Genomic DNA, 21,597 nt, shown 5'->3' with positions numbered 1-21,597 from the left:
TACAAAAAATTAAGTCGAATGGCTTGAGGACACTGTGACTCTAAAGTAAAATCGTTTTCCTAAGACCTACTGAAAATTTTATTACTTTTAAGTTAAACGCGGTATTGTTAAGAGTAAACCAGAAGGTAAACAAATCATAAATTAGTGGAACCCACCTGGACCCTGAAACAGGTCAGTTTTTAACAAGTCCGGATTACTTACTTTGTTTTTGTCTAAAATACTTGAAATGTTTTAATAGTTTTTGAAGTAGTTAAAGTCAAGTATTTTAAGAAATTTAAAAAAGCCAGGTAGTTATTAACAAGCTATTATTAAATAAAGCTAATTTTTTTTTTAATTTAATAACTCTACCACTACTTTAGTTTTAAATACGGCCGTTTTATTCTGGTGGGTGCAGCCACAGTGCAGCAACACTTACAAAGGAACGTGCCATTTATGGAGGGTTACAAATTCAAGCCATGGTTTGGTTAATCCCTTATAACGTGTCATAAAATTTTTAGTAGGTCTTATGAAAACCATTTTACTATAAAGTTTTAATCTCACTTTTCTAAATCTAAATTTAACCGAGGAATTAAAAAGCCCAACTACTACCAATCCTTTTAATACAAATGTTATGCTGTAAAGCACTGGAAAAATCTTAATCCTAGACAAAAAACATTAATTCGACAAAAACAAACGATGATAATCGTTGGCGCCAAACGCGCAGTTGCATTTGGGACACTTCCTCTGTCTCGTCTCGTACCTTGTTTTAAGACAATCGTAGCAAAACACGTGGAAACATTTCGATAAAACCGCATCTTTTCTCTTGACTTTACAAGAAGGACAAGTCAATGTCTCCTTATATTCGCGAATCTCTTCCATCATGACTTCATCAAGTGTGGTTCCTGCCAACTCCATTTTCTTCATTCTTTCAGCCTTTCGCTTCAATTGAGCGATTTCTTCTTGCAGACGTTTGGTCTTGTAGGCTTCTGCTTCTAGAGAGCTTGTTTTTTCCGCGACGACTTGCTGCGCTTCCTTCATTTGCGAATGATATTTCTCTAGAAAACGAAAAATATCATTTTGCAGACACAAATATCAATACAAAATAAATACCTAAATGGAGCTTCAAATCAGCGGCCGATTGGGCACTCTCAATCGCTTTCCTCTTGTGCATCTCCATCGCTTGTTGCCTCAAAGCCAACTCCTTTTCAACCGTCGCTAAAGTATTCTGAAGAATCCTCTCCTTTTCCTCTAATTTCCTCACAACCAAATTCGCAGCCTCCACTTGCGTCGTCAAAGTACTCACCTGCTCCTTCAACACATCTTTCTCCTCCCTCGCCAACTTATGGAGTTGGTTCGACTTAATTCTCTCAGACATCAATTTGAAATTTGCATCGTCTTTTTCACGCAATTGTTGGATTAGACGTGAATTTTGCTCCTACAACTTTTTGTACTACTCTGAAAAACTATAACAGACAACAACAATACCTGCATATCTTCAAACGCTTGTCCAGTCACTTCCATCTCGTTCAAAAGCGCCTCTTCTTCATGCGATCCAACAAACGGTCGCATCTGATGCAACACATTGTGACCCCCCCAGTTACCATCCGACGGTTTTTGCGACGCCACCTGTTTTTGCAACTCGTACTTTTGCTCTTCCAATTGTTTGATTTTTTTCAAAGCCTCATCTTCGGCGAGTTTCCTTTTATCGTCCCTTTTACTATCTTGCATTTTTTTAATTTGTTGTCGGATTTCTTCCAATTCGGTTCGAAGCTTCTTCTCAGCTGCCATTAATTGGACTTTATCACGTTGCTCCTTGCTGACACCCTTGTACATGTCTAAGAGAAGTTTCATCTCTTTTTGCTCATTTAACGCCTTCCTAAATAGTCAAAATAACAACACTAGTTAAGAATTTTATAAATCTTACTTTAGTTGATTTTTAAGATCTCGCACCATTTCATTTTCGGCAATTTTCGCATCTTTGACCCTTTGTGCCTCGCGATGGTCCTTTTCAGTTTTAACAGTGGGTTCCTTTTTCACAGTGCCTTTTTCCTGCTTAATCCCTGCGTCTTTTTTGGCCGAAGGTGAGTTACCTGAATTCGAAGCTTTATCCCCATCTCCTTCTTCAGTTTGCTAGAAATCCAAACTAAACTCCAAGTCTTTGAAAAAGTCAAGAAAAGTACCTCTGACTCGTCTTCTTCTTTCTTCACCGTTGGTGCAGAAGTCGGTTCTTCTTTAACCTGCGCCCCCGATTCACTATTCGAAGCATCTTCCTCTTGCTTTACTTCTTTCTTGATGTTTTCTTTAGAATCTTGATTGGCGCCTTGAAGTTGGGCAAGTTTCGCGTTCAGATCTTCAATTTCTTTTTTCAGTTTTGGTATTTCGGCGTTTGCTTCCTTATATTTTCTTTTGTAGCGATGGACTTCGCCTTTCAGTTGTTGTGTGTTGTTTTGGAGTGATGTTATTAAGTGTCTCATTTCTCGGTTTATGGGGCCTGTTTGTTCATTGGCGGCCAGATTCTGCTCAAATTCAATTCGCAACATTTCGTATTCTTTACGCAGTTGAGCTAGAAAATCTTCCAGTTGCATAACTTCCTGTCTGAGCTTCTTCTGAGCGATGAGTTCCTCACTCTTGAGAAAAACATGTCAAAAATTAATTTAACAAACAATTAATAAATACTAACTTCCATCATCTCAATGTTTCTCAAATGAGCATTTTTGCTCGACTGTAACTGTTGTCTAGCCTCATCCAACTGTGTTTTCAACTGCATTGACTCGTTATAAAGTACTGAAAACTGTGACTGTAGACACTTATATTCGGTTGTTTCCACAATAACACTTTCAGGAAGTTGTCGTATCTGCAATTAAAATCGTCAAAACCATTTAAAAACAAGAAAATTGTACTAACATCCATTTTTAACTTTTCAACTTCCTTTAATGTCTCACGATGAGTTTGATGTAACTTATCCAACTCTGCTAATCTAGTATTTGCCAACTCAGTCAACTCTTCTACTTCTTTCGTCAAATCTTCGAGTTTGGCTTGAGACACATTAGACTGAACTATCTGTTTCTGTTGGGGCCCCTTTTCCGGATCTCCATGCAACTGGTGATAAGTTTTCAACTTTTCTATAGCTTCAGCTAAATGTGTCTCAAGTTTATCATTTCTATTGCGGACTTTCTCCAACTCGTATTGGAGATCGTCAATTTGATTTTTTAATTCAGCAATTTCTGTTTCTTTCGCTGTTACTGAATCTTGTAATTCTGCAACTTTGAGACTGTTTGAGTGATATTTTTCATGTAGAGACGTATTAAGAGCTTGTAAATTGCGATTCTCAGCTTGGAGTTGGACGTTGGTTTGGCAAATAACTTCGTCAACACTGGGTGCATCCTCTGGGGACAGTTTTTTAAGTATATAAAAACCCACCAATTTTCTCAAAATACTCACGTCCTTCCAGTTCCCCCTTAAGTGCCAATGTGATTTTCTCATTCCTTTGCATCAACCGATCAAACGCTTGTATGACTTTCGCCACAGCCCTCCGCGACACCTGCACCCTATTAGCCAACTTATCATTCAACTCCTCCTTATCCCAAGTTGAAAGTTGCATCAAAAACGAAGTTGTTGCTTCACTTTCATCTGCAAGCAAACCTTCAATACCATTCCCCGACCCTCCAATCTCCTACTTTTATTCTCAGATTCGTCAGCGGTCTCAGCATCAAACCTTTGCAACAAGATCCTGATATCCTCATTCAACTGATTCCAGTATCTGTTAACAACGTTCAACATAGCATCATCTTGGGTCTGTCTTTTTTCCAATTGCTCAATTCTTTGCCTCAACTCCTGTTCCGTCCTATATCGTTGCTCAATTCTCTAAAATTTGCAAAATAGACTCCAAACTCGTCACCCAAATTTCCTCACCTGAGCCAATTTCTTGTTTTGGAACTGCAAAACCTTAATATCCATCTCTTCGAGAGTGGACACCGGGCCGATGAGATGAGGCTCGAAGTGGATTTTCTTAATGGGGGGAGGGCCCCCGCTCGTACTTTCCTCGGCATGTCTTTTGGACATTTTGAGGTTATAACAAGCAAAACTTGCGTAAACGGGACCAAAATTGCGGAGAATTCACTGAATAAAACACCTGACAGGTTTTTTTATACCAAAAACACAAAAATAAACCGACTAGAAGGGAAGTTCATTAGTGGCAAACGCCGATTGAAATTTACAAGAATCACAATTTTCCCCCCTGGCTACAAATTTCCTTGTTAAAATAAGCATCAATGAGTTTTTTTATAAAGAACACACTTTAATTACGTTTATTAAAAAAAAAGTTTTTGGCTTATCGATCTTTTAGGGCAAACAACCGTAACCTGTTGGTAGCACTGCGCATGCGCCATGTTTTTTTCATTTCCATTCGTTTTAATTTGTAAATTTTGGCTTAACTTTGGCCCAAGAAACTTAAAATCTTTTAATATCCTTTTTTCCACTTGTGTGGACTTTTATTTATTTGTTTCACTTTTGTAGAATCATTTTTTATGTGGGAGCTTTCCGTACTGATTCAAGGACGTCACTAGATTTTCTAGCTGAACTTTTGCAAAATGGTCATTGGCCTTTTCTTGACCGGAAAACTACATTTAAGAGAACAATTTATTGATTTCGAAAAATGTTCGAACGATATTTTAAGTTACGATGAAGTTTTGTAACATTTGATACAAAGTTTTACAAGATATAAAGTATCGAAGCCCTACTTGATTTAAGTTATTTTCAGCTCAATCTGATATAAAAATGATAATAGCGGCTGAAATGGGTCAGAAACTACTCACACAACGTGTTATAGAAGCAATTCCGGAGTTTGGAGTCGGCATTTTTTATTTTTGTAAAAAGGCCATTTAGAGTTGAAAGTCTTATTGGGGGTTGCAAATGGTTGTATTAATGAGGATATAAGTGAGATTTGCAAAAACGGTTTTGGAAGAGTTTCGTGGTGCTGATGGATTGAATGAATCGATAAAGTGCGAGTTTTATCGGCGTAGTCTCGAGTAAAGTAAAGGTGAAAGCAGAGTACCAAAAGAGTGTTTGTGGCTTTAAATGAAGGAACAAAGTTGGGTCAAGCATTTCAGTGTGTTTTCTTTGGCGTTGGAAGAAGAATTTTCCTTCGATGAAGAGTACTGAAGTGCAGCGAATAGGCATCACGCTGCTATTTCTTCCCACCATTTGCAGCTGAGCGACCAGCGTTCCGTTGAATATCCCGTCATGAGTGGGGAGCTGATAGTCATGGCGTACCCGTTCCAGGCAGTCAGCGTTCATAGAAACATGTCCTCGTTTTGGTTTGTGTAGTGAATCAGGGGTGAAAAGTTGGTGAAAATCGCCTTGAAAAGATCGAGATCCTGTTTAAGAGTGCAGTTTTAAGGAGGATCACGATGGCGGACTCGAGAATGGCTAATTTCATTACGTGCTGCAGACTGTGCTTGTCGGACAGTTTAGACGATCTAAAGTCGGTTTTTGATGAAAGTGTAGACGATCGAGGGTTACAACAGAAGATTTCGGCTTGTTTAGGACTAGAGGTGAGTCGATTCGGCCTTGTTGCGTCTAGGAATTCGCGGATAATTGACTAATCATCGAAGAAACGAATGGAAGGTGGGTGGGAGATATAAGGCAATTCTTCCGTAAGGAATGCACGGAGTTTGGACCTTATGGCTCCCAACCCAGATTCTAGCTTTCTTTGTGTCCAATATGGAGGAGCTCTTCCTTATCGTTTTATCTGCGCTATATACAACTCTTCCAAAGATATTGTCTATGAGAAATTTAAAAGGTAAGCCGGGTTTTGAGACTCCATATTCTTTACAAGGCCACATCATCATTGCTGCATGTGTGGTTTGATCGCTGTATCAACAAGGGAAAGATTGTTAAATAAACGCTTTGTTAGACTTACTGCGAACTATCTGGGATCAATAAAACCACAAGGTTCACGTAGCATATTCAGCTTTCAAAAACAATTTTCAAATGAGTTCAAATTGTTAGGTATTGGCCATTTCGCTTAATAATGCAAGATCATGGCGTGATGTCTGTTAGGTATCTTGTTTTCTCCGAATTGAACAACCCTTCCTAGTAGGTGCCCAAGCTGTTATTAGTCAAATTATTACTTATTTTCGAATAGGGGAATTTGTCTTGCTCATTGCTTTTAAAAGAAAGTTTGAGGCTAGAGTGAGCTTAGAGATGATCGGGTTAATCAATAGTTTTAGTTTTTGAGCTTGGAATTTACGGAGTTAGGGTACAGGAAATGCTTTTAGTTGAAATAAATCAAAATCATTTTTAACTACAGATTTTGCATCTACTTTAGAGGAAGTTTGAACTTGCAAAACATGATTACCTAATAGAAGAAACTAATAAAGTCAGCTTAAGATAATTTAATTATTATTAATCGATCACGTTTAAATTTAGGAAACAACATACTATCCATCTCCAAAATAAGATTTAATATGGATGAGTTACAGCTTAGTATTGAACATTAGATAATGACATTTTCATATATTTTCTGATAACAACTTTGTGCATTAGAATAGATAAAATTTCAAACCCCAATGTATTTATTTGATTTTTAGAGGTTCTTCAAAATTTATTCATGTGTGGAGGACAGTATTCAAAAATTTGACCTTGAAATTGAAATTATTTTTAAGATGAGGTAGAGGTGTCATTTCCATTTGCTTTCGCAATTATATGGTATAAGAAAAATGTTTAATATTCAGCTACATTTTAAATTGGATTATCATTTAGAAAAATGCCTTTTAGAATATCTTAGTTTTAGTCTACTTTTGGAGGAGCAATTGAATTAATTAAAATACAATTAGTAAAAAACTTTGTTTTTGTTTTTATAACATTTATTTATTTACTAAACTTGTGTTCGTAAAAATTATAAGCTCACACAAAATAAAACAAAATTTTTATTTAATTACAACAAAATTACAAAAAAAATGGTTATTGATATACTTTATTTTAATATTGGTTCATCTCTGCACATTTAGGGGAATTTAATACATTTTAGGTATTACAAGCAATTTATTTCTAGTAGTCAGAAGCATAACAGAAGTGCATGACTTGCAAAATTGCAGATTTGAAATTAGATGCTCTGTCTCTAAAAGTTCCCGTAAAACCTTTTTTAAAAAATAATAAAAATAATATATACTCTGTATGCGAAATTGCGAATAAACTCTTCAGTACGCTTTAGAAAACGTTACAACAAACCCTTGAAAAATAATTTAACAATTTCTTTGCAACTATTCTTAGCATGTAAATTTGAAGTAAATTTGAGAATTATTTTATTTCTTACAGGATTTTTATTAATCAGTGATATAACCAGAAAGAAACAAAGATCCTTCACTCTCTCAAATCAACGGAACTAGAAATTGTTGGTAAGAATGGTCAAAATTGAATTTCAAAAGTTATAATTTTTATACTAAGAACGCCGAAAAATTTGTTAGTAGGGTTCAGTTGTAACAAAGATTCTTTTTTTAAACAGAAATTAAATGTTTTTGGCCTATTTCACCTCAAAAAAACGCAGTTGCGACGTTGCCAAAGAGGCGATGGTTATGGCACGGATAATGTCCACAAATTTGTAAAAAATCAAGAAAAACAAATCAAACCTATTGGAAACTGAACACCTTCGAATTTTGATAAAAACTAAGGCAAAAGTAAAATCATCAAGTAAATCATTTCAAAATTAGGCAGTCACACTTTTTGATTTTGAGAAAGTAAATACAGGGTGTTTTACGTAATTTTACGTGGCCTGCGGCTGTAAAATGCAATCAATAATACATATTCCGATACGAACTCGATTAAAAATTTTTGAAAAATTGGAAAATCTTCTCTAGTTTGTTCACCCTTTCAAAAATTATAACGTATTTAGTTAGTTAATGATTAAGATAGATAAACTAGAATCATATTCATGCCGATTCTTGATAGAACAAATGATAATTGTTTCTGGAAAACTGCAGTTTATGACTATTAATTAACAGCGATTAGTTCGACAACTACTGTCATGGATTTCCAAAAATTAAATAATTAATTGTGTATTTTTTGTATCTAGTGTTTTGTGACTTTTGTAAATTTGGGTCCGTACATTAGGCGCAAGCCTCGTAAAGTGGTGTGAAACACCCTGTACAAGGTTAGTCACTAGAGGGTTATTTCTGAATTTGTTTTTGCCGCAACCCATTATACATATTGCAACAACTTCTTGATTTCAAATTTTGAAAATAATTATAACTAAATCCACGATAGCTGTTATTAGTCTTGTCTCTGTGACATTATAGTAAAAAAATTATCTCTCAAACGATGCGACATGTTTTGTTATGTTTACCAACCGACTAGGCGCATGTTTAGAAGTCGATGGTAGACACTTCAAACACCTTTTCTATTAACTTAACTTGTTAATTAAATAACAAATTTAATTTAGTTTGTGAGATTGGTATTGTTGGTTGCGGCAAAAAAAAATCAGAAATAACCCTCCCGTGAATAACCCTGTATATCGAGAGATCAAGATAACTTGTAATCGAGTCAAATAAAATGACAAGTCGAAGGGTTAAATGGCATGATCAAAAAAATGATGATTTTAATAATTAAATTTATAATTTATTTTCAAAAAAGGATGGTCCTATTATCAACATTATGCGCCGACGACTAATTCCAAGCCATTTTGTCTTTTACCCTTTGACTTGTCATTTTATTTAACGTTTTAATCGTAGTTTGACCTTGCATCCACTTTCCTAACCGAAGCCGGGTCTAAGAATTTTATTATTTTATGATCAATATTGTTATTTCTACCCTTGCTTACCTAACCGCTGAAGGTCAAGATTAGTATATCACAAAGGAACGAATAAATGAACCAAATCTGTTTAGGGTAAAAGCGCCAGTACCAAGTGTATGTTGGGTTGTCTGCCACGCCGCTAAATATACCGCCATTCAGTGTGCCAGAAACACATTACTTCTCAGTATAGTTAGTTCAACCTTAATTACTTTTTAGGTTTTATTACCAAATCTGTTTAGGGTAAAAGCACCAGTACCAAGTGTATGTTGGGTTGTTTGCCACGCCGCTAAATACAAGGTGATTTACGAGGAATAATGAGCCTGACTAAATTCTCGATGCAACCACCATTATTTTTCGCAAGTTGCTTTGCGACAAATGTAATGTTGGTTGCATCGAGAATTTGGTCAGGCCCATTATTCCTCGTGAATCACTCTATATACCGCTACCCAGTGTGTCAGAAACACATTCCTTCCCAGTGTTAGTTCAACCTTAATTATTTTTTAGGTTTTATTACCTCGTTTCTACTACCTTTATTTTTTGATACATGGTTTTAAAGGTGGCAAGAAGGTTTATATTATTATGGTAAAAATAAAAAAAAATTGATTTGTTTAGGTAGGGGACTACTCTCAAACAACATTTTTGTTGAGAACACGAGATGCTCTGTAGAATTTAAAAAGTAAGGGGTAACAAGCCCTGAAAACTGGTAACTTAAATTATAATTAATACAGGGTCAGTCACAGGAGAGTTACTTTGAAAATTAATTAGTTTGCAACCAAAAATACCTACGTAGCGTATATATAACTGGATCGTGGAGGGAGAAACTCCACGAACTGGATATATTTTATTTAAATTAATTTAATAATCAATGTGAGCTGGATGAAAATGAGTTAAGTCGTCAAAATGACAAGTAATTGTCTACTGCTTCAAGGACTATAATTTCATTTTCTGGGCCAGTAGCAGTTCTCTGACGAGGTCTTTCATTGAGGACCAATCTTGTCGTAACTTGGCTTCCAGTTTTCTAAATGTTTCACAAACCGGATGCATTCGATTTGGATACCTCTCCAAGTACAGAGCTGCTGCCGCAGGAGCATTTTTCTTGCATTCTCTATAGATTAAGTAATAATACATTATATTAACGAAAATTAACTCTTACTTTTTAAATGTCAAATTGAAAAATATTCTTGGATTCAATTTTATAATTTAAAAAAATGAGGAAGCTAGACGCCTATGTGAATTGAATAATGGGTTGCTGCCCAAATTATTTCAGAAGTAACTCTTCTCAGACTAACCCTGTATTGCTTTTAAACACATCAATTCATTAAGGAATTTGCTTTTTTTATCTTTCAATGATTGAGTGAATTTTTTTTTTCTTTACAAAGATGTCCACAAATTAGGGGGTACTATTTAACATTTTACATTTTTACATGCTATTTTGATATATTTTCTTTTAAAGAACAAATATTCCTCTAGGCAACAAGCTCAAAAGTCCAACTAAAATAATTACCAAATTAGAAAGTTTGAAAAAAGGGCTGTTGAAACGAATTAATATTTTTGAAAAACCTGACCTAGATGAGAAGATTTTTATTGAAGAAGCACATTTTTTTTGAAAAAATTGTACAAATCCGATGAAGACTTACAACAAATAGAACGTATAACAAGACTATAGTGGTGGGAAGGAGGGAACAAAGGCACAATTTATTAACGGCGTCCCTGTTTGACTAGGTTTGCAAAATGCGACAACGAGTTGCTTGCTCATCGTTAGTCAAACAGATTTTATACAGGCTGTATTATGAAAAACGACCCAAGACATAACTCACATAAAGCTTTGACAATACTTCTTAGAACAAAGTTGAATATTTTTTGTCATTTATTGTTTGGGTTAGATGCTAAATAGGGTCGTTGCATCCATCGGAGTTTTAGGTTTTTTTCCTTTTATACCTTAGAGATTACCTTACAAAGAAGCGATCCATCAATAAAATTAACTTAGGAGAGTTTGAAATAACATAATTTCGATTATTAAGTTTGGGGTAGAAATTAAGGCCGAGATAAATTCCCGCTTTACTACCTAACAATGGACCCATTGCATCAAGGAAAAATCGAGGGTACCGCATGCGCGGCGGGAGAAAAAACTCCACCCATTATTTTTAAATTTGCTTTAGAATAAAATGCCAATCGCTACCAACCAAAGTCGCCAAAGTCACTGTGTAGATAACCTAAAACGAAACGTCAAAAGCGTGTTCAACACGGTTCTAATAAAGTTAGCTTATACAAAACGAAATACAAAACACTATAACCACGCGAGCACGCTAACATAAGCCGGTCAAGTGGCCTTGTAGACATTCAGACAACCAATCTAATCACCACAGATTACACTAACTTGCGTTTCACTGTTCACTTCTGATTGGACCATTTCTTTTTCGCGGTTACAAATGGGGCGGAGGTGACGCATGCGGTCTCCTCAAAAAATTAGATGCAATGGGTCCATTCCAAAAGCACTGACAGTGCAGTGACAACTGACATCGGCAAGTGGAATAATATGGCGGATGTTTAATCACAACGTTTAAATGTACTCATTTTTGGCATCATAATTATTACTGTATGCACAGAACACAGATATTAAAATAAACAAACATCAAAATATAACCTTAAAACAGATCTGCAATCTGCATTACCGTCATTCAAACAGCTAATCAGCGCAAAGTTGGATTATTACCTCACAGCGAGCATAAAACGCGCGCGTTTTGAATTTATTTCATTTTACGAGTTTTTGATATATATTTTTTTGTACTAAAATTAATTCAAAATTCAAATTCAAAAAAAAAAAAACGTAAACATGGGTCAATTATTTTTTAATAAAGATTCAGAATATGCAATAAAAAAATATATGCAACTACCCAATTAATGCTGTTTTCTGTTTCACCGGAAATAACATCAAAATTATTTTTTTAAACACACTATATATTTTACCACTTTTAGATTCTTTGTTTAATTGTCTTTTAACAAGTTCTAGTACCATAAGCCTAAAAAAATATTTGAATGTAGACTACATAAACAATAAATGGTTTTACTTAGGGGCAACTCCCGATGACATGCCCAATGAAAACTTTTGGTAGCAGTAAAATGCTTCTACAGTGCTAGAAACATGACGATAGAAGAAGGTAGAAGATCTTCTACCATGTTTGAAGAATAAAATAACAACTGTATTTTTAAAAAAAGTGACAAGTATTTTTATCAAGTGGGAAAATTAAATATGGCGAAGCAGACTACGAAAGACGCCATTTTTGTAGACATTTCAAGAGATACTTAATTTTTCGAGGATGAGATGGTTCCACAACTACAAACATTCTACCACAACTGCATATGCGAAATATGAAAATACGAGATCCACAATATACTTATTTTTTTACATAGTGATTATGAAAGTTAAATTTTCATCAGGATAATCGTATAGAAAGTTATACTTTTTTATACGAGATCTATAATTATACAGGGTGTTTACGGTCTTGAGGTTCAAATTTAAATCAGAGGATATTTACGGTACAAGAAAACTAATACGCTGTATAAAACAAAAATTCACCTTGTTAAAGTAAACTATTCATTTTACACTATTTGTTTGAGAACTGCTGCTTCCGCTGCAACAATGGCCATTAGTATCATTACCTTGTGTTTCACCGTAAATCACGACAACCAATTTATTATTTTAATATTTTGCCATACCTACATGTTCATAAATTTGTAGAAAAATTAAGAAAAACGAATCAAACCTATTGGAAACCATTCGCTGAAAGAGATTAAACAGAAGATCTTCGAGTTTTGATAAAAACTAAAGCAAAAGCTAATCAAATGATGACAGTGTGAAAACTATGAAGTGACTTTTCTCTTTCATTGTCATGGATACGATTGTTTCATCTGTTGCAACAATACAATTTTATCTAAACAAGGAAATAATTCCAGTGACCCTCAAACCGTGTACCAATATTTTGGAGTTAAATAAAATTCTTGTAAATAACAATTGTGTGAGTTTTTTTTTTCGGTTACATTATTTCTGTACTCTTCAATTACTAGGTCAATTTTCAACTCCAAGACTGTAAACACCTTGTATTTCTATAGTTATTTCTATAGTTTCTATAGATGGGGGTTCTTGGGGTTATCACTATGCAAAAAAAATGTTTTGTACAACTCGTTATGAAAGTCCTTTTTTTCACTCATTAGAGGGCAGAGCCCTCGTAAATTCGTGATGAAAAGTATGACTTCTAGAACTACACTGACCGGCATAATTATCGAATCACTTAAATTTTAAGATTTAAAATGGCTAAATGGTTCCGAAAATACAGGGTGATTCAGCTTAAATGACCCACTTGACCTCTCTTGGCAGACAACCCATAATACACAAAGCAATTATTCCTTGATTCATATTAGAATTTTGAAAGTTTCATGAATCAAAGTTTGCTGTGCGAAAAATATCGAAAGTGTTTTACCAGATGCACCATAAGTTAATATCATATCCGTCCGGAAACAGCCCTATCGATGTAGACTATTAAAAAAAATACCAAATGTTGGCAATATTGGTTATTCGTTAACATCTACGGGTGGCATTTCTTAAATGACAAACAGTTTGATTTCATAGCAAATATTTGATGTATTCAATAAATTTTTTGGCCTCCTGACATGTAAATGTCAAATTAACGTACAATTGACACCTATTGAAAGACTGTATTTACAGTCGCCTGGGTATTTTACGCACGGACGTGTGTAAATTGACAGTTTTACCGCACGGCAAAAATTATCTTCATAGACCTTTATAAAAAAAAACTGTTTGTAAGATGATAACATTTTTAATAAAACGCTTTACACACAACCTTTGAATCTTAGAACTCCTTTTTCTTCACATCACATTATAATTCTAAACACATTGTACAGCGCTTCATACCTTGCTCGCTATTTTTCGGGCAATAGCTCGGTTGTAACATTTTCTGCAGCACTTCTGATTTCTGGTGGGGTACATACACATGGGGCTATTATCGCTCGACATATTGAAGCATAAAATCACCACCAAGTCAAACAAAAATTTGTGTCTGAAACATTTTTGCGTCTTTTTTAGTTGTTTGACATTAGAGTGCATAGCCACCGTGATATTTATTGTCAAACGTATTTATTAGCATTAATTCTGAATTTTGTAATTTTGGATTTTTGTCTAATGTCGGCCAAAAAGCTGAATACAAATCTTATGCCTTAACCATTTTACAGTGCTCAATTATTAAAGCAATGTAAGTTACCGCACACGAATGTAAATAACTATTTTAATTTTGAGTTAGACATTGTGTTGTCAAGCTGAATACATGTAACTTCTTCAGCGCAAACTATTTTTGTTTTTTTATTTTTGAGACAATTTAAAATTGGTCGGATAAAAAAATATTGTTTATCAAATGGCCAGAAACTGTTTTGAAAGCAGCTCGTGAATACAAAATGACAGTTTTAACCCTTGTGATACAAATAAATAATTATTACAAACTTTCGATCTCGACAAAAAACAGCATATTCTTACATCAAAAAAATTCGTTTCGCACTCCTAATATAAAAAAGTATACCAAACATCTAATAAATGAATATTTTGTTGACTAAGTATATTTTTTTATTATAAGTACCTCAATAAAAATATCCTCACAGAACTCGCGCCCCAGAGAAAAATGTCAAGTACCGGCGGCAATGGATCGCCACAAAGTGCAGCTGAAGAAGTAACTTTTGTTTGCATAAGAAAGTTATTAGACCCTTAATTCCACCAATCCCAGAAGGGCACCTCAGGGTGGTATTGAAAAATTATATCTGTTGCTGGGTTACAAAAATAATACCAATTTGCCTAGAATCTTCAATAAATAGTTGGTCTACTGTAATTTTCACATCTGTCATGTGTTGACATAACACGCTATTTTCGAATATTTTTCTCCCTGAAGAGGTTGTACACGAGTGTAATGGTTTGAATTTGTGTTAGATGTCAATTGTGTGGTTTAAGTTAATAAGTTTTAACCAATTAGCCGCTGATTATTTGGAGATAATAACCATTTTTGGAAAGTGTTGGCGAAACGCCAGGGAGGCAGCTAGGATATTTTCCGAACGTTTTCCTTACAGAAATCGCCCATGCTATAAGGTCACATTGCCAGGGTGTAAGAGCGGTCAAGTCCTACCAGACCGAAAAGAAATTAGAGGTGTTCCCAGAACGGCGCACATAGTTGAAAATGAAGAAGCTTTTCTTGATTTTTTAAGATGGCACTAAGTAGATTGTAGTCATTATAACTGACATACTCGTATTAGGGCAGAGGAAATTTCAAATGCTTTGTTTCCGGGGGCATTTCAACAATGATTTCCAGTAAATTTGTGGACTGACTGAGAAAATTTCAAATGCTTTTTTTCCGGGAGCATTTCAGCAATGATTTTTAGTAAATTTGTGGACTGTTGAGGAATATCAACTAATTTCAATATCAATATTGCAATATTCTTGTAGATTGTTTAGTGAAAAAGAAAGCAAGGGGTCTTAGTGCAATGTGTGTTTTTAGGTTACAATTACACTACCGAACAAAAATACCTTGGTAAATCTACAATTGACAGTAAAAAATTATCCTAACCTGTTTAGTTCAAGCACAAATTATTATAAAAAGTACATTTTTCTGTTAGTCTTGCAATAAAGTAAAGAAACTGGCGTAAATTTTCGTCTTTCTGGTTAATCTAACTCGCTTCTAGCATAAGTTTTCGGCTTGTTGTCTGTGTCATATCGAAGAAAAAGTTAAGGAGGAACAATGCTTCTGAAGAAAACATCTAAAAGTATTAAAATAGTTGTTGGTTCATCGCAATGGAAATCGAGTTTTCAAAAATTTTCAACGATTTCGTCTCATTATACTTGTGCACAGCATCTTCAGCGAGAAAAATATTCGAAAATAGCGTGTTATGTCAAAAACATGACAGACAATTACAGTAATCCAGCTATTTTTTAAAATTCTGGGAATTGGTATTATTTTTTTTAACCTAGCAACGGATATAATTTTCCAATCACACCCTGAGGTGCCCTTCTGGGATTGGTGGAATTAAGAGTCTCTCAACTTTCTTATGCAAGCAAAAGTTACTTCTTCAGCTGCATTTTTTGGCGACCCATTGCCGCCGGCATTTGACATTTTTCTCTGGAGCGCGAGTTCTGGCGCACCCTGTATATTTCTCTGAATTTCCAATACGTAGGATAGCCCTGAGCAAGGCCTGACCAGTGTGAGACAAATCCACTCACTATTAAGATAAAACAAAGTTTAACAAATGAAATGTGACTTTTTAAGAGCGGTTACCTATTTATCATTTGTTTGATAAAGAGTTATTTTTGAACATATTGTGATTTTTAATTCATGTAATTTAAATTCAGTTGTTTCATTTATTTCTCACTAACCATGAAAATGAGATGAGTACACTTTACGTATGTACATCTATTTTGAGATTTATACTAATGGACTATTTTTAGTAGGTTACTTCGAAGGAGTTATTTACATGAAACCCTTTCTAAGGGTAATTTTTCTTTGTTGAACCAAATGTTTTTTAGTTTTTTGAATGGAAATTAGTACTCTGTAATTTTACAATGTGTGTTATTTTATTTTTTAAACAAATTTAGTAGTCGCAGATTATGTGTTTTATTCTTTTATGAGTTTAAAAATATTCTGGTAAAATATTAAACTATAACAACGTAATCTAAAGATTAAAATAATATCTTTATTACAACAGATAACGGCTGATGATAAACTCTCTACCATGGTCTGCATTCAGTGTATCGAAAAGATCAACAGTTGGCAGTCCTTCAAAGTCACATGTTTCGAGAATCAAACCAAACTAGAACAATGGATGAACGCGTCCAATACCGAATTATCTCTCTCAGATATGGTAAAATTTAACTATTCTCCACTTATAATTTTATTATAATTATAATTATAACATTTTTAGAATATTCAAATCAAAGAAGAACCAATCGATAATGATATCCTCACACCGGAAGTCGTCATGAATGGCGAAAACTCCGTCAAAAACGAACCTCTCGAAGAAGAGTACAACGAACTACCACCACCTCTAACCCCCCAAGCTGACGAGATGATAGACATTGAACTCGTCAGCAACTCTCCAACTTCTCAAATCACCAGTAATGGTAAGTCAGTCTAAATGTAGAGCATGCCTTGGAGGTCTTTTTTTACGCAGATGAGCCAGGTAACACTTACGATCCAAAAAAATGTAGCTTTTGCGGCAAATTATTCAGCTCGTCGGGAAATCGCAAAAAACACGAGAGGAAGATGCATGGGCCTAAAAAAACACATTCGGTTGCACAACCTGACAACGGTAAGTTTATTAATTGGCATGTTTGGTGTAACAATAAAAAAATGGAATAAACGTATTATGTATGAGAAACTTATTCCGCAGGTTCGTTGAGTCAAGATGAGAGGTCGCAAAGTTCCATTGATTCCCAACCTCAGATTGAATCAACGTCGAAGGAACCAACAAGTGAAGAGAAAAAGATTTTGTTTGCTGCAGGTTTAAAATTGTTGCAGCGAAATTCCACTCCTCCTATATCATTCGAAAATTTGTCTAAAATTGAAAATAGTTACATAGAGAAATGCAAGGCTATGGTCACAATGCACAGCACCCTCAAATGTGCATGTCACAATGTCACTCATCCGAATTTGAAAGGATTGTTATCCCATTTACGTTCTTTACGTATTTGGTTTCCTGTTTTCACTTGTTATCACTGTATGATTACTTTTACGGACAGATCAACCGGTACAAGGCATTATCTCAGATGTCCAAAGTCGAATTTAGAAACTCTGATCAAATTATCAAACTTGAAGAAGCGAAGCGAAGTTAAGACCCGACTTTATCAAAATTACAAATGTACGATATGTCGGTTCATGTACACATTTCATGAAGATTTCTGTACTCACGTTGATGAAGACCACAGTCACATTAACTTACCTTATACTTGCTCCTGTGGGAGAGTTTTCACCTCATTGGAGGATTATAAAGATCATGCTTATATCAGCTGTTTGGTTGAATTCTACTGTGATATTTGTTTTGTTACTCTCAAGACTCTGGATGCGTTCCAAAAACATGCATCTGAGGTTCATGATAATTCGGAAGGTTTTGCTTTACTTCAGGAAGATAATTATAAAAAGAGGAAAAATGTTCCGGGAGTTGTTGCAAAAACAAGACAAAGCGTTAAAAGAGAACATGCAGATGAAAGCAACATAATTTCGGGTAAGAGAAGAGCGTCCTACAAACCTCCAATTATAGAACCTGAAGACGAGGAGGATACTAAAGTACTGAACCCCTTATTTAAACACAAGTTATTAGGGACAGTCTGTCCTATTTGTAATAAAGAATACTCGACTAACAATAATATGTGGAGACACTACAAGACTCACGTTCAGGATAAAAAAGAAGACAAAAAAGAAGAGGAGTTTGATGATTCGATTTATTGTTGCCCTGATTGTGGTGGTATGTTCAGTACTGCCGAATGGGAAAAACACAAAGGGATGCATAAGAAGAAAACTTGTAAAGAGTGTGGGAAAATTTTCCAATTCCAGTCGGAGTTAGACCAACACAGGAGTGTCCACCTTAATTTGAAACTCTACAGAGATTCGAAAACGCAAAATTACAAGAGTACGATGGCCAGTCCCAATAGCGAGCTCAATAATATTGTTATGATGTGTGAAATTTGTGAGAGGATGTTTACATCGAAGGAACAATTGAAAGAACACAAACTGACTCACGAGACTATGCCAGTGTTGGAATCGAACGAACCCACAAATGGCGAGGAGAATAAAACGACGAAGAAATACTGTTGTAAAATCTGTAATAAACAATATGCAGGTTATGGGGGTCTGTGGGATCACAATAGGAAAAAACACCCCGAGAATAAGTCGCCCCAAAGTAACGATTTTCCAAAGAAATGTGAATATTGCGATAAGATTTTCTATACCGGTGGTTCGTATTTCATGCACAAACAAATGCATGAGCGACACAATCAAAAGAAGGCATTGGAAGCGCCTCAGCTTCAACCGTCAACCAATGAGGAGGAGCCGAACGAAGAGGATCCTGAAGAGTCGTACCATACGTGCAAACGTTGTTTTAAGGTTTTCTCAAATCGATACAATCTTAAAAACCACATGAAATGTCACGGGATCAATGCCAACGCTAGTGGTAAAAGTCCCAAAAAAGGAGCAAAGAAAGTCTGGTGTGACATTTGTCACTGTGCTTTTGAAAACACGATGAGTTTGGAGAGGCACAAATCCGAGGATCATGCCGATGATGGAATGCCTACGCTCTCAGACGAGCAAAGTGAAGTCGATTTAAAGGCCCCCTTCGTCTTCACATGTGATGTTTGTGTCCAGACTTTCACAACTAAGATTGCTTTGAAGAAGCATAAAGAGAAGCATGCTCGTGAAGTACGACCGGTAATGAAGAATAAGCCAGTGGTGTATTGCAAGTACTGTAAAATATCGTTTGCGAATCCCTTCCAATTGACCAATCACATGAAGGAGGAACACATGGAGGAGTACAAGCCATACCCGAAGAAAGAGAAGATCAAACAATTCGGGTGTAAGCTGTGTGGGAAAAATTTCAGCTCGGCTGCTGCCTTGTATGCCCATCAAGGTTGGCATAAACGCGGTAAATTCGACAATGAAGACAAACCGGAATCGCCGGTACCTAAAATTAAGGAGGAATCAAAGTCGCAGACTCACTTCGAGTGTCGGACTTGCAACGCTGTTCTTCCCAATGACACAGCTTTGCAAATACATATTTTAGAGAAACATCGTAATGTGAATGCGACGGTACTGCCCGCGAGGTGTACTATGTGCAACTTAGATTTTAGTTCACAAGATGAGTATGACCAGCATAAGCGATTCCATGCGATGGTTGAGAAACAGCCCAAGACGAAAACGTGGGCTTGTACTCAGTGTCCGGCCGGTTTCAGTCGGGCGGATATGTTAAAAATGCATGTTAGGCAATTTCATAAGGAAGTAAAAGAGTACCGGTGCCATCACTGCGACCGAGTGTTTGAAAAAGGGAACTCGTTGAGTATTCATTTGAAGGTTCATGAAAAACAGAAGTTGATTTCGGGAGGGAAAGCATCGCCGGTGCTGGTTAATAAGTCACAAGGTGTACCACCGGTTAAACCAGCCGCGAAGGCTTTATACTCTTGTTCGATTTGTAATAAAAGGTTTGAATTGCCCAAAGATCTGAGGATGCATACCATTCAGGCGCATCCGTTCTGACGTATATTGTATAAGTAGGATTTTTAAGTTTATATTCATTTGTTGGTTTAAGATAAATGATTATTTTTGCACTGTTTTTTAACTTCAAGCTGTTATTGGTAACGAATTGTTTTTCATTATAATGTGCCTAAGAACTGTAAATATATTTTTTAGATTAAGACATGTATTACATTTTTACAATAAATAGGTATATCTGTTTACAATCCATTGTTTTTGTAGAAGTAAGTATTTCAATTATTATTTTTCTGAAAATAATACAGTATAAATTGCATAAGCATAAGCACAAATTGAATGGCATTTTTTGTCTTCAAAAAAACTATCGAAATTAACTGTATTTAGTTATATAACTGGCATACACCTGAGGGTATGTAAATTTTCAGGATATCGATAAAACTATTTTGGGAATTTTGCAAATACATATTAATCGCTTTAATACAGGCTGAGACATAATAAAAACTGCTGGGGCGCAAAATGATTTTGGAATTTTTTTTACCAGGCTTGCAGCTGGCAAAACTTTATAGCATCAAAAGCGATTTCTAGGAATTTCCTTTATTTACAGGGTGAGTCATATATATTAAAGACCCTAACCGATTTTCAAACGCAACCCAAAATACATTCTCAAATACCACTATGCGTTAATTGATGTGAATACTATTTAAAATTTTTCAAAGATTAGATAGATAGCTTTGACTGTTTTTGAAATTTGGCGTCCTACGGTGTACCTTTGACGGTACAGATTCAGTCATAACATTTTTGTGTCATCATACATACATATATCAAGATCATGTCAGTTTTTTTGTTGTTTGCGTATATTTTGAGTTCAAGAGAAAAAAAGGTGTAATTGATCACATTGTCAAATTTAATGAATGAGATATCAACAACTACTTTGATTCAAATTTATTCAATTAAATTTTTCATACACAACTAAAGTCAAGTTATTTGTGTATTTGAGAATGTATTTCGGGTTGCGTCTGAAAATCGGTTAGGGTTTTTATTACAAATGACTCGCTCCGTATATTATTAGTGGTATATTATTCAACGAGAATATAATGATGCTGTTGGCTATTATATCTATTCACGAAGGTGAAGTTTAAAAAAACGAGTCATAGAAAAGTTTTTTAATCACCTGAGTGAATAGTAGCCTTACTAGCCTTTATCTGGGAATAGAATACTATGCTCTACGACTACGAATTATTTTCCTTTTTTGGTGTTGACAAAGTTGACGACGTTTCAATTTAATTAATAATGAACAAGTCAAGTTGCATGTAGTACAGGATGTTCGGTAAATCGACTGCCATGTCTTCACTGCGATCTCACAGGATTAAGAAAAGTATTGTTCTGCATTCTCATTTTTTTTGTCATGCTGTGAAGAACTAGAGGACTTTAAACATTACCAATGAGTGAACATAGTAGAGGATACGAATATTAGGGTCGACCTTCACCCATCTGCTTACCGGATGAAACTTATTTTTTATCAAATTTAATATGCAAAGGAATATATCGCGAATGGGTTGCCTAAAAAAATATGTTCAAGGATATGAT

General features: G+C 35.2%; 2 protein-coding genes across 2 annotated transcripts in view; one reads left to right on the top strand and one right to left on the bottom strand.

The window, feature by feature from the left end:
• Window positions 1-20,258, top strand: part of LOC123010874 — a 40,271-nt gene extending 20,013 nt beyond the window's left edge. Inside the window, exons 9-14 of the mRNA XM_044408045.1 lie at window positions 5,188-5,262; window positions 5,322-5,531; window positions 16,520-16,675; window positions 16,736-16,934; window positions 16,985-17,122; window positions 17,204-20,258. Coding sequence (XP_044263980.1) covers window positions 5,188-5,262; window positions 5,322-5,531; window positions 16,520-16,675; window positions 16,736-16,934; window positions 16,985-17,122; window positions 17,204-20,055 — 3,630 coding nt within the window. The 3' untranslated portion in view covers window positions 20,056-20,258. The remainder of the gene's footprint in view (window positions 1-5,187; window positions 5,263-5,321; window positions 5,532-16,519; window positions 16,676-16,735; window positions 16,935-16,984; window positions 17,123-17,203) is intronic.
• LOC123015910 (E3 ubiquitin-protein ligase Bre1) lies at window positions 583-4,353 on the bottom strand. The gene is given in 10 exon segments (XM_044415969.1): window positions 583-1,034; window positions 1,090-1,414; window positions 1,465-1,855; window positions 1,904-2,109; window positions 2,160-2,606; window positions 2,660-2,833; window positions 2,884-3,381; window positions 3,383-3,609; window positions 3,657-3,843; window positions 3,892-4,353. Coding segments are annotated over 10 exon segments (2,985 nt in total). The 5' UTR covers window positions 4,042-4,353; the 3' UTR covers window positions 583-654.
• Window positions 20,259-21,597: the final 1,339 nt, after the last annotated feature.

The sequence above is a fragment of the Tribolium madens genome, unplaced genomic scaffold (genome assembly GCF_015345945.1).
Source record: "Tribolium madens isolate multiple individuals breed KSU strain unplaced genomic scaffold, Tmad_KSU_1.1 Scaffold_19;HRSCAF=116;Tcas5.2_LG9, whole genome shotgun sequence".
Classification (NCBI taxonomy): domain Eukaryota; kingdom Metazoa; phylum Arthropoda; class Insecta; order Coleoptera; family Tenebrionidae; genus Tribolium; species Tribolium madens.
Note: the sequence above shows the minus strand (reverse complement) of the source record. Positions and strands in the feature narration are given on the sequence as shown.